General features: G+C 50.8%; 1 protein-coding gene across 8 annotated transcripts in view; it reads left to right on the forward strand.

Annotated features, from left to right (window-relative positions):
* Window positions 1-902: 902 nt before the first annotated feature.
* Window positions 903-13,416, forward strand: part of Cux1 (cut like homeobox 1) — a 331,979-nt gene continuing 319,465 nt past the window's right edge. For 4 of the 8 annotated variants that reach the window (XM_036172586.1, XM_036172588.1, XM_036172587.1 and 1 more), the window contains exon 1: window positions 903-1,184. In XM_036172586.1, the coding sequence (XP_036028479.1) occupies window positions 1,122-1,184 (63 nt within the window). In that variant the 5' untranslated portion in view covers window positions 903-1,121. Of the gene's footprint in view, window positions 1,185-2,760; window positions 3,094-13,416 lie in introns of those variants that run through there. The other 4 variants (XM_036172590.1, XM_036172591.1, XM_036172592.1 and 1 more) reach the window with 2 other exon arrangements.

A 13,416-nucleotide genomic window follows, 5' to 3' on the forward strand; every position in this document is an offset into this window, starting at 1 on the left:
ACTTTCCCAGTCCTGGCCGAAGCTGGAGCGACTCTGAGGGGGTAGGGGAAGCCTGCTGCCACTTGCTGATGCGTCCCGGTGCAATTTGGGGATTGCACCGAGTGTGGGGCATGAACGTGGGCAGCAGCAGCAGCAGCAGCAGCAGCAGCAGCAGCAGCAGCAGCAAGCAGCAGCAGCAGCGGGAGTGTCCAAGGCTGGTGGTCAAACTCCCCCCTCCCTTCCACTTCTTTACCACGACATAGTTGCACTTCCTTGAATAGGAAACACTGTTCGTGACCCATGTGGTCTGGAGGGCCCCCAGCTGGAACGCCCAGGGGACCCGAGTCAGCTCGTCCCCAGCACACGCGCGCGGGATGGGCGGTGGGTCTGGGTCGCGCGGCCTTTGCAGGTGGTCTCTCTGCACGCTCCGCCTGCACGGTTGCAAAAGCAAAAAAAAAAAAACCCCAAAAAACAAAAAACCCCAAAAAACAAAAAAAATGAGCGCTGCGGCCCGGGCGCACACCGCTGCAGCGGGCGCAGCGCACCGTCCCCTCCGCCCGTGCCCCCCAAAGTCAACAAGCAAGGGGACTTCACCCCAAAGGGATGCCCACCAGCGATCGCGCGCGCGCGCGACCTTTCCCGGGGTTTGGGGTGGTGGTGGTGGTGGTGGTGGGGTGAGGGCAGTACACCCTTGAGGTGAGCCTCCGGGTCCCGAGGAGACCCTGCAGCGCCCCCTCGAGGCCGGGCCCCTGCAGGGTCGCCGCGCGGCCTGGGAGGGGGGCTTGCGGCGGGGCGCGCGGGAAAAAGGGTGAGGGGTCGCGAGGGCCCCGGATGCCCGCGCTCCGGCGGTGGGGCGAGAGGGAGCGCGCGGTGCGCGCGCGCCCAGGCCGCCGCCGCCGCCGCCGCCGCCGCCGCCGCGTTTCCCTCAGGCTCCTGGTGACTCCATGGCTGAGGCGGCGGCGGCGGCGGCGGCGGCGGCGGCGGCGGCGGCGCCGTGAGGAAGGAGTCCGCGTCCGCGGTGGCTGAGGCGGCGGCCGGCTCCAGGCCGGGTTTTGGCGCCCGCCCGCCTGCTGCCTCCTGGCGGCTCCTGAACTCCAGCCCCCTCTCTATCAGCCTCTCACTCCGTCTCAATATGTCTCAAGATGGCGGCCAATGTGGGATCGATGTTTCAATATTGGAAGCGCTTTGATTTACAGCAGCTGCAGGTCAGGCTTCTCGGCGCTCGGCCTCGCGCCCGGGGGGTGAGGGCTGCGGGCGGTCGCGGCCTCCCTCCGGAAGGAGGGTGACACTCCGGGGCTTGCCAGGCCCTGGCGGGGGTGCTGAGGCGACGGGGGAAAGCCGGAGGGGGGTGCCGGGAGAAGAGCGGGGCCGAGTCGGCGACGCGTCCCTCGGGCTCCCCGGCGCTCATTGATCACTCGGCTTGATCAGAAATTGATCCTCTTTGTTCAATTCATCGATCAGCCCAAGATGGCGCCGGAGCCGCCAGCCGCCACCAACATCTTTGCCCCCCGGTGTCTGCCCCCTTCCACCCCGGAGGGTGTCTTCCTCCCCACCATCCTCGCCATCATCCTCGCCGCCGCCGCCGCCGGTGCGGACCCCGCGCGCTGTCGTTGTCGCGGGACCCCGGTGGAAAGGAGGAGGGGGGGAGCGACGGTCCTCTTCTCCCCCCCCCCCACTTCCCCGCCGCCGCCACCAGCACCAGCACCGCGGGGGCTCGGTGGGAACTCGCGCGCGCCCAAGGAGGAGGAGGACGCGCCCCGGGGGTGACTCCGGAGGAGGGGCGGCGGGGTTGCAGAGAAGGGGAGCTGCGGGACGCTCGTCGCCCTCCCGCCGGTCACGTCCTTCCTTCTCCCCCCCCTCTCACCCCCCAGCCCGGCTCAGCCCCGGCGGCGTATTCCCGGGGAAAGTTTGTGGGGAGTTGCTGGTGGGGGGTGAAGCGCCTGTCTCTCTCTTTTCCTCTGTCTCCTGGAGGAGAGAGTCGCGGACCGCCGCCGCCGCCGCCGCCGCCGCCACTGCCCCGCCGGCGCGGCGGAGCTGGAGCTGGAGCTGGTGGCGCTGTGGTGCCGCCGGCTCCGGGGGAGGGTCAGATCGGCCACCGGCGGCTGGCGGCTGGCGGCGACGGCCAGGCTGGCGGGTGGCCCCTTTGCCGTGGAGAACGGCCGGCGGCTTGGAGCGCCTGGGCTTGCTCCCCGATCGGTGGTCCCCGCCTTTGGGCCCAGCCGCTACCGTTCCTCTTCCCGCGACTCCCGTCAAGGGATTGTCAACCGGTGGCGACCCGGCCCGGGCACCGGCTTCCCCGGTGTTGGCGGGTCCCTCCCCCCCCCACACCTCCCCCACCTCCACCCCGTTTGTTTACGTCCCGGGGCCAACCCGCAAGCCCCGCGCTCTTTTGTGTGTGTCTGCTGCGTGAAAGTGACTGCGGAGCTGGATCTGTCCCCTGTTTTTGCGCCCGGGGACTTCCCCGGGAAGGGGTTGTGGGGGAAGCTTTGGAAAAGGGAAAACTTGGCTTGCCCCGCACGCCGGTGGGTCGCGCGGAGTGTGGGATCGGCCCCGGAGGAGCGGGGGAAGGTGCGGGAGGGAGGCTGCAACTTTCCACCGAGTGCAGGCCCCTGCGTGACCCGGTCTCGGGGCGCTTTTCCTCCGGGATCACTGATCGGTGCAGACAGACTTAGCTGCGCGTCTCAGGGACTTCCAAGGCTCCCCCCTCGGTGACCCGTCGCTTGCATCACTCCAGCCCCTCACTCTCTTTCGTGGAGGGGTGTGTTCTGTGCTCTCTGCTAAGGGGCCCCGGGAGCTATGGAGCGCGCGGCAGGTCCGCTGCGAGCTGCCTTCTCCAGCCCGGTTCTCGAAAGCAAAGCCCCGGGGGCCCCGCTGGACTGTGCCGAGACCGATTGTGGTTCCCCATCTCCTCGAGGGGATGGTACCGGGGCTTCCCATTCCGCGGCGGAGCTGCCTGCGTGCCCAGAGGATGGTATCCTGCCTGCCACCCCTCATCTGAACCAGCTGCTCGCCCTCGGGGCCCTCCCTGCTAGTGCTAGCTCCGCGTTCGCGGCTCCTGGACAGCCCCGGGAATCTGCCAGGTGGATGTTGTGCGTAGCCGGAGCCAAGCTGAAGGTGAGCGGCGAGTGAGCCCGCAGAGCTTCGATCACTGGGGGGGAGGGGGGGGACACTGGAGAGTAGGGGGGGACAGTCTTGTGGTCCAGAGCCGCAGCCTTGCATAGTGTGTGTGTGTGTGTGTGTGTGTGTGTGTGTGTGAGTGTGAGTGTGTGTGTGATGCTCCATAACATCTCTAGGGAACCGCCTTTGCTCCAAACTCTAAAGTGTGCTTGAACGTGAACTTGAGTGAACTTTCCTAACCCACCCAGAGCACCCCTAGGAGTCGGAAACAAACGAACTCCGTATGTAGGCCTGCAGGAAACGAAGGCGATTGGGTTAAAACGTATATAAGTGGAGTGAAACCACTTTAATTGTGCTTGCTTTTTCTGCCCTTGCCTACGTGAGGAAGATAAGGCGGACTCATACTCGTTATGAAATATCCTCCCATTTCTCTCTTAGCTAAGGAAGACTATGTGAAATATGTATTTCTGATAAGATTAAAACTTAAAGAAGTTCGAGTAGTCATTGACTAAAATGGATTACTCCATAGTGTCTGTTGTGTAAATTAGGTTCCTGAATGTAATGAACACAGCCGGATGGCATTTTTTGATTAATTGGCCTACCCCATTTTAGTAAAAATAGCTCCCTTTTACCATAATTTAATTCCTGTGCTTACTGTAAATCCGTTGTGGAGTTTTAAGAAACAAACCTTAATTTTCACCACCACCCCCATGTGACATCTTAGTTTAATATCAGTAAAGTCCCTTTATTAAGCATTCCTGAAGAAGGCCAGAAAAATGATTTGGTTTCTTGAGAATTATTAGATCTTATGAGCTAATATATTTTTGCAGCCCCCACCCCATGCATTGATTAGCTTTCCTTGGGGGATCTTGAGGACATTTAACCCCATGACTTCATTGAACATTTCCCTTATGGTTGACATGAATGAACTAAATGTTGACCTTAAAACGGCAACAACAAACAAAACCCTTTGTTTAAGCTCTGTTCCTGCTGCAGAGCCTATTGGCTTTTAGTAGATAACAAATTGGCCTTAGGTGGTTTTAACCGTGTCACTCACTTGGATGGCAAGTTTGAAAGCCTTACTTGAACTTGGAATGCCAAAGGTCAAGTATGATTCCGGACTGCACCTTTGTCTGGGAACTTAGGTCCAGGGTTTTTGAGTTGGTGGCTGGTTGAGGGTCCCCAGTTCTCACCGTTCAGAGCCGGAGATTTTGGGTGTGGATTGTTAGGTTACACTGAGCTCCAGCTGACTGAAAGTGCAGATCCAGCCGAGTCTTCTTCGCTGGATTGGTTTAGGTCTTGGTAAGACGCAGTGGGACCCGGCGCCCCTTCACCATCCTGGCGGACTATGTTCTGATGCCCCTGCTTCTTGGGTCTTAAGACCATTTTGCCACTTGGAGTGGATGTCTGCCTGAAGAGAGTTTCTGAAAACTGGCCTGTTTCCTTTCTCATCCTCAACCAAGGCTTGTGCTGTGCAAAGTTACCGCTCTAGTGTTGCTGAGACTAGTTAGACAAGTTTTGATACTGCCCCAGACTTGTACAAACCAAACTTTTTTTCTTAATAAGAAAAACACCATTGTATAAATTTATCTTTCAAATACATGTTTGAAAAGAAGTATGTTTAACTCTCGTTACATGTTTTCAAATTAGTGGGACTCTGAATATTCTTGGGGATGGGGCCTGCCTGTGGCTGCATCGGTCTGGGGTGTTTTCTGTTCCCTTTGGAGAATTCCCTGCAAAAGTGAACTTTAAAACTGTTCTCTCCCCAAATTAGAAAAGTAGTTCAGTTTTTGCTGCAAATCCGTTTTCTTGTTGCTTTTGTTTTCTCCTCTTATGGACGTGCTCAGATTAGTGTGTGTGTGTGTGTGTGTGTGTGTGTGTGTGTGTGTGTGTGTGTGTGTGTGTTTCCAGCAGCCCAACACTGCTCCTTGTAATAAGTATATAATTTCAATTAAAATACCCCACTTAGTGCCTTTGACAGGGTAATGAATGAGCAAATGATGCAGGGCACTCCTGTTTTTTTCTTTTCTTGGTTCTTTTAATATAGGTGTCTTTCGAGACTGGGTGTGGGAAGGGTTATTATCAGTTGCTTAAAGCTTTTGCCTGGGTGAAGCCTCTTTTTTTTTTTTTGAAAGGCACAAGTCAGTTCAAGGATAAAATAATGCAGTGGCTCTTGATGCGGCTGGGTGCACTGAAGCCCTCTGGCCTGTGTCTTCTTGTCTTCTATCAGAACTCAGGTCTAGGCTGGGAAGGGGAACCAATAGCTCCGTCCACCCGAGAATTTTTCTCTCCTAATCCACCGACTGGACCTGCCTTCTGCTCACCCCCACGCAGCCCAAGACTTTAATAGTTTTAAAAGTCCCTTCTCTGTTGATAGTCAAGGAAAACTCTCAGTGTGTGGGAGCTTGCCACTGATGGTCAAGGCTTTTCCTGAGATTGTTAAAAAAAAACAAAAACAAAAACAAACAAACAAACAAAAATAACAAGGCCAGAGAGAAGTCCCACATTTCCATTCCATAGTGAAATGAAGGAAAGATAGATTTGTTAGTGGAAAATCTTTATATTGCTTTAGGAGAATTTCACCATGTGAAAAATCTCCGTTCTTGCCCTTTGTTCCTTTTATAGGTTCCGAAAATTTTACGTATCTTGCTGGGCCATATATGAGTGCCCTGTCAAGTTATTGTAATAAGTTAGTCTGCTATATAGAATTGTGAGTGACTATAGGAATTATTTTAAATTTATTTGAAATTTAATATGTAGCTTTAAAGTATAAATGCCCTTCCCAAGAAAAGTCTGATTTTTATTAGTCATTGTCAGCGGCAGAAATGTGTCTACCTCGTCTTTTTGTTTTGTCTGAAGCTCTGGGTTTTTGCTGCCTCGGAGAGATAGTTTTGGTTTCAGTTGAAATTCCCCTGCCTCTGATTGTTTAAACCAGACCCTTAATCTTATTTTAACATATTTTAACCATTCCAAAAACCTGGAAGACTTGTTTTGTGTAAGTAGCAAGCAAATGTAGTTTAAGCACTCCAGCAATTCTGGTATCTAATTGGAAACAGGTGGGACACTCTTGGACTCTTTGGTGTGAGGCTGGCCGTAGCCAAGTGGAGGGACACTCACTGCTGCTGCTTATTCATTGTGTTGGTGCTCTTTGAAGAGAGACCCACAGCCTCTCTTTGCCCCCTACTGCTGTTTACCTGCACACCCCAGTCATGTCTGAGAGAAAAAAGATCTCAGTGGCAACAACCGGATAAATGGTGTTGTTTGCTTTGTTTGTTTTTCAGAGACAGGGTCTCTCTACATAACCCTGGCTATCCTGGAACTCACCATGTAGACCAGGCTGTCCTGAACTCAGAGACTCATCTGCCTCAGTTTGCTGAGTGCTGGGATTAAAGGCACCCATCTCTACCCTTGACTCATCCATGACTGGAGCATAGATTTACAGTTTATGATAACCTGATGGTGTTTTGAGTTCAGGGACAAGTTACTTTGCCTAAAAATTCTGCATGACTCTTTCATTGAAAGCCTTAAAATTTTAACTTGGTCTGGGGTGTATTTCACTAACATAACCAGTGCCAGAGTCCCCTGAATTCTGCCATTTTCCTGTTTCAGGTTTTGTGGGTGCGCTCCTGAAAGCCAGTTGGCGGCCTTGACCTTCTCTCTGTTCCAAATTAGGTTTTGCTCTGTGTGTGTGTGCTGAATTCTCTAAGGACCATTTGGAGTTGTTGGTCTTGCTCATGTTTCCTGAGTTGCTTTAGGTCCCACTTTTTAAATTATTTAATTAATTTATTGGTGGGATTTCTATAGTGCAAGATGGCCTCAAACTCACAGCAGTCCTCCTGCCTTGCCGCCCTTCCCAATACTAAGATTACAGACATGAACCACTGTAATTCAGCCTTCTCTCTCTCTCTCTCTCTCTCTCTCTCTCTCTTTCTGGTTTTCTGAGATGGTGTTTCCTTGTGTAGCCTTGGCTGTCCTGGAACTCACTCTGTAGACCAGGCTGGCCTCGAACTCACAGAGATCCTGGCTCTGCCTCCTGAGTGCTGGGATCAAAAGCGTGTGCCACTACTGCCCAGCCAGCCCTGTCTTTTTATGCTGGGTTCTGAGAAAGTTGTGAGAAGAGCATTGTTTGGCAGGGAGGGAAGTGTCCTGCAGGAGGGATTTGGGATTGGGAGAACCTGTACCCTGGTTCTCAGCACTGCTGTTGTACCAAGAATTCTTCTGAGTCCTAAAAAGTGCTGTGGTATACATTGTTCGCATTATTAAATAACACAGTTTAAAAAAAATCTGAGATGAACACAGACTTGAAAGATGTCTCTTTTGTTGTAGACCTCTTCAGAATTTTTAGGGCTATGCCTGGCATGGTGGCACATGCCTTTAATCCCAGCACTTGGCAGGCTAAGGCAGGTGGATCTCTGAGTTTGTGGCCAGCTAGTCTACGTAGTGAGCTCAGATCAACCAGGGCTACATGGTGAGACCCTGTCTGATAAACAGACAAACAAAAGAATTTTGGGGCTCTAGATGTCGGGTAGGATTGCCTGGCATATGAGAATGAGAAGGTTCCATCACCAGGACTGGAAGGAAGTGACAGAAAATAAAGACTGTCAGTTTCTTCATTTTCGTCTGCATTTTTTTCCTTACTGTCGGAGGCTGCAGGCTTTTGGCAGGAGTGTTTAATAGAGCCCTGGGCCATGGAAGTGGGATAAAAGGGTGTGGGGAGGGAGGGGTGTCTTTCTAGAGAGGAGAGGGAATCAGACAGAAGACCCCTGGGAAGACACTCTGCAGAACAAGGAAGCAGTAGCTACGCAGGAGATCCACACTGAGTAAAACTGACTAGGTCCTGCTTCCTTCCATTAAAGCTTCCTTGAAGCAGAGCTGCCAAAGCAGGCCACACCTTTCTGAGACACCAGAGTCTGCAACCCGGGCTTCCTTCATTCACCCTTGTTTGAAATCGAGGATGCTCTCGTGTGTTTGATTTATGCAGTTAATGCTGGAGGAAACTACCAGAGCTTAAACTCTGAACTGCCAAGTAACTGGTTCTTTTTTCACATTACCTTGAGGGATGCTGCAGAGTCGTTCTGTCCGGCTGTACTTGCTCAATAAGGAAATGCAGTTAACGTTGTAAAAAAGTTGTCTGTGGTTGCTTGCAAGGCATCCCAAGTTTGGTTAAGGGAGAAACAAATGGACAAATTAGCCCTTTCTTAAGTGAATATTGCAACATGACCAGCAGCGGAATGCCGTTTCTACTCTCATGAAAATAAATTTAGGTCTTGACAGTTTTTTGTTTTGTTTTTGTTTTTAAAGATGGAAGAGACTCTCAGATCCTGTCCACCCATCATATGAAGAAAATAAAATCAGGGCTAGGATGTAGTGCTAGCTTGGACCAGGCTCTAGGTTTCACACCTAGTAAGATTGTGGACACTTGTAAATCTCAGTACTGGGGAGGTGGATAAGGGAAGATCAGAAGTGTAGGGTCGCCCGGCAGTGGTGGCACACTGGGGAGGCAGAGGCAGGCGGATCTCTGAGTTCGAGGCCAGCCTGGTCTATAGAGCAAGTTCCAGGACAGGCACCAAAACTACACAGAGAAACCCTGTCTTGAAAAAGTTCAGGGTCATCCTTGAGTACATAGAGTTTGAGGGCAGCCTGGGCTGAGCCCCTGTCTGAGAAAATAAACGGTAAACCGAACCCACAGCTCAAAAGCTGCTTTCCACTTGTCCTCCTCCTGTAAGCAAGTTGTGTTCTTTCAATTGGGTCTTTCTCTCTAATAAATTGTGACTTTCGTTTTCTAACACAGTTTGAAGTTTTAAAGATTCAAAAGCACGTGAACTCACTTTAAGGGCCATTACTAGATTGTTCTTTGGACCTCTGAGTGCTTTGGTTTATTGCCATGTTCCCTCCCGCCTGTTTACTCTGTTAAAAATGGTTTGATGAAAGTCAGTAAAACGGGGCTGGGGAGACGGTCCAGCGAGTAAGAGCACTTGCTGCGAAAGCGAAAGGACCTAGTTTAAATCCTTAGCAACCACGCGAAAATAGGGCATGGGGAGACTGCCCAGGAGACGGCTGATCCCCAGAGTTCAGGATGGAGAGAGGATGGGGAGAGGACACCTGCTTTCCCCTCTGACTGCATTAGAGTGCCTGCATGCACAGGTGCTCATATACCACACACACACACACACACACACACACACACACACACACACACACACACGAGAGAGAGAGAGAGAGAGAGAGAGAGAGAGAGAGAGAGATTTTTAAACTTTCTAAAAAGTTAGTAAATGACACAGAAGGCAAAGTATTATTTTAAAGGTTACATTTACTTATTTGTTGTGTGTGTAAGAGGTGAGGTCGGAGGACAACTTGGGAGTGAGTTCTTTCTTTCCACCGTGTGGCTCCCAGAGTTGGAATGTAGGTGGTCAGGCTTGGTGGTAAGTGCCTTTATTGGCTGCACCATCTCTCTGGGCCTGGAAGGCAAACCTCAGCAAGTCCTAGGGGCTGCTGGGTAAGGAAGGGCTCCTGGGGAGCTGCCCTTAGCCTTTGCAAGGCAGGTGGAGCCCTGTCACCTCTGCCTGTCATTTCTTGTCCTGCCCCTGCCGTGCCAGGCCTGACATCTTCAGTGTCATGACAACTGCTTTTTTTGTTTTCTTAATAAGGAACTTCATTTTGAGATTGTTAGAAGATTCGATGTAAATGAAAATTTAAGGTATTTCTTGAGGGAATTGGACGCTACAATTTTGTTTTTTTAATTGATGAAGTTTGGGAAGGATTTTGTTGTGGTAGTTCCCCCCTCCCCTTGGAGACAGCTACATTGTTTCCTCTCTGGTTGTCATTTTCTTGCATTATTCCATAAAGCATGGCAGATACTGGTGAAATTAAGAGATTCTTCAAATTAAAAAATTTATTGTTAATGTGTGAAGTGTGTGTATGTGGGTATAGGTTAGAGGACAACTTTCTGGTGTTAGTTTTCTCTTTCAACTGTGGGTTCTGGGGATCAAACTCAGGTCTTCAGGCTTGCCTGGCAAGTGCCTTTTTTCTTTTTTCTTTCTTTTCTTCTTTTTTTTTTTTTTATCTGCTAAGCTGTCTTGCTGGCCCAATGTATTTTTATTGATGTTTTGATCCTCCCATCTCTGCCTCTTCAGCATTATATCGCCATGGCATGCTGTTACACCCGGCTGTTTTGTGTTTTGAGACAGGGTTTCAGACTGGCCTGGAACTGGCTATATAACCGAGAACGCCTCTGGACTCCTGATCTTCTTGCTCCTACTTCCCAAGGGCTGTGGTTATAGGGAGTGTACCTCAACCCCGGGCCATGCTCTTTCCTTTCTGATTTTCACCATGCAAGTTGGCCTAGAACTTGAACTTGAGTGATTGCGTATTGTATTGCTCTGGACTGCCTTCACCAAGAGCAGCCCATTGTGATCAGACCTTTCCAATGGGGAGGAAAAAGAGCTGCATCCCAGAACACAGACCTTAAGTTCTAAACAGAGATATAGCTCCATTCTGTGGCGCAGCATGAGGCTTTGGGACGGGAGTCTTTGCTGAAAACAGGGTCAGAATGCTCCCTTACTGACTTGCTTATTTCAGTTCTACCTCAACTTCTTGCTTTCACAATAACACGTGCTTTCATATCTTCCAGCCAAGTGGGAGACAGGTTCAAGTTGGGATCATGTTTCTGCTCAGTAGGCAAGTGTGGGAATTCTGGAGCCAGACAGGAAGCCTGGCTGCTATAAGATGCCTCTTCCAGGTGATGAGGTCTGCCACAGCCTTTGTATTGAGCACAGGGGACCCATAGTGTGGCTGGGTGCTTCGTCCAGCCCTGCCATGCTGTGTTCAGTGTCACCCGAAGCTGGCCATGCTAGAGGGAATGAATTGCCTCTTTTCTACCCTTGTCCACCATTGTCCTCAACCCTGGTACCATAGTTTGTCAGCACAATGTAGGACTGGGAAAGGAAGGATATTGCCAGTTATGGTTGATGGTTATTGTCAGGGGAGTTAGAAGTGGTTTGCAATTGTTTTCCATGGCTTCATGTGGGTATGTAATTATGCTGTCATCCCACCGTTCCCTGATACTTTAATGAAATTGTGTGTGTGTGTGTGTGTGTGTGTGTGTGTGTGCTCGCACGTGCGCTCGTGCACAGTTAGTTTGTGGTTGTTTATGGGCAATGAGATCTTGTCTTTTCTAACGCATACCACCTGAGTTCACAATCTTTGCTTTTTTGAAAATTGTCCATTTGAAGCAGGTTGAAATCCATGACAGACAGGGCTGCCAGATGAATCTTCTCAAACCATTGATTTCATCATGTTGTGCCTGTCCATAAACACCCACAGCAGCTTACTCTGGCATGGAATGGAGACCACATTCCCCAAGCTGGCAGACAGAACTTGTGATGGATGTCTGTCTCCGATGCATCCAAACCTTTCATTCCAGCAGAAGCAAACCCAGAATCTTGCTTGTTTGTGGATATTCTCCTCGGAAGCTCCCTCTGGACATCCATCTAAGGGTTCAGCCTGATTGCATGCATTCCTTCCCGCATGGAGGAGTGGCGGGCTCTCGCTGGGAGGAAGCAGACTGAATGGCAAGGAGGAGGCTTTGACAGTATGCGTGGGGCAGCTGGAAGGTCACAGAAATCTAATCGTGGGGAATGGACAAGGAAGGCCAAGTCAAGTATGGGGGCTGGGGCCTCCCAGAAAAAATAGTTATGGGGTAGCTGGGGGGCTCTGGGGCTCTCTTCCAATTGCTGACTTCCTCCTTCAGTGTCTCTAATGGACCACATTGCCTCTAGGGCAGCACCCAACAGTCCTGACTTCTCAGGCACCTGCTGTCCACTTTATGTTCTACATGTACTAACTGTCACATTCTCTCCTAGGACTGTGCACAGTAGGAAATGCTGCCTGAGGGCTGTGGTCTCTCTCAGGGTTTGGCCTTTCTGTGTTCTGCTGGAGAGTCGTAATTTAGAATGCGAAGTTGATCTTTTCTTTTCTTTTCTTTTCTTTTCTTTTCTTTTCTTTTCTTTTCTTTTTTTTTTCCCCTATTGCTGGGGATTGAACCCTGGGCCTTGCCCATGCTAGGCAAACACTCTACCACTGAACTGAGATCTGGCTCTTAATACTGTGGAAGGTAGGACAGGTCTATTAAAATGGCTATTCTTGGAAACTTGCTGAGAGAATATACTTAGTTTGTATTCCCATTTGTTAAATTCCTTCTTTGCATGTGTTGGTTCAAACCCACCTAGGGTTGTTTTTGTTTTGTTTTGTTTTGTTTTGGTGTTTGGTTTTGTCATCTGTCCCCTTTCCCCCATGCCGGGGATAGAACCCATAACCTTATGCATGCTAGGTAAGCACTACCAACTGAGCCGTGTCCCCAGCTCCCTAAAAATCCACTTAAAAAATAGATTTGGACAGAACAGTTTATGCTGGAGATTCGTTGTCAAGTCTACTTGCAGCCTGACAGGGAGGGAGGGTACTTCCCCCACTGAGCAGGGAAGGCAGTTACTGCCTGGTTGTCAGAACCCAGCAAATGTCAGAGCAAGCCTGGAGCTAGAAGTACTCTGGTTTGGGCGTCTGGGCCAGAGGAATGTGTTGCACCAGCCCATTCCCCAGAAGCTCTCTGGGGCCTGGCAGCCAGCCAGGCCTGGTTCTGAGCAGCGGTCATCATAGCCCACACTTTCTGTTTTTTCATTACCCCAAGAAAGCACTACCTAAGATATTTCTGTGGTGGTGACGTCATTGTCTGGCTGTACAAGCAAACATTTGCATGGATCTGGGGAAGCAAGGGCGGCAGGTGGGACCTGAAAGGAGCAGGGTGGTCCAGTAGGGGGTGTGACCTGCTGCTGTAGGGGCTGAGTGGAAGGAGTGGGCCAGCAAGGGGAAGAGGCTTCATTTCTTTTGGGATTTCAGGAGCTAGGGGAGGCTCCTGTGTTGTATGTCTGGGCAAAAGGTTGGTGCTGAGTAGGCAGATGGATTGAGAGGCAGTGTGATGCCTATGGGGGATTTTTTGGGGGGCTTTGATTAGTGCTTGAGAATTCTGTAAAATTGTGGGCTAGGAATGTAGTTCAGCAGAAGAGCTCTTGTCTAGCATGTAGGAGGCCCAGGTTCAATCCCCCAGTACCAAGGGCAGAGAGACAGAAAAAGGGAAGGAGGGAGGGAGGAAGGGGGACAGGAGAGAGAACACAAAAGCGACCTGTCTATCTTGGTTGGAGATGGAGTGGGTAAAAGTTTCTTTTCTTGTAGTTCTTATTTTTGAAGTCCTAGGGGTTGAACCCAAGATTTGGTTTAAACTTGGTATACCTCTGTGCCCCTCACTTTAACTTTCCCAGCTCTGGATCT

Source organism: Onychomys torridus, chromosome 22 (assembly GCF_903995425.1).
Source record: "Onychomys torridus chromosome 22, mOncTor1.1, whole genome shotgun sequence".
Taxonomy (NCBI): domain Eukaryota; kingdom Metazoa; phylum Chordata; class Mammalia; order Rodentia; family Cricetidae; genus Onychomys; species Onychomys torridus.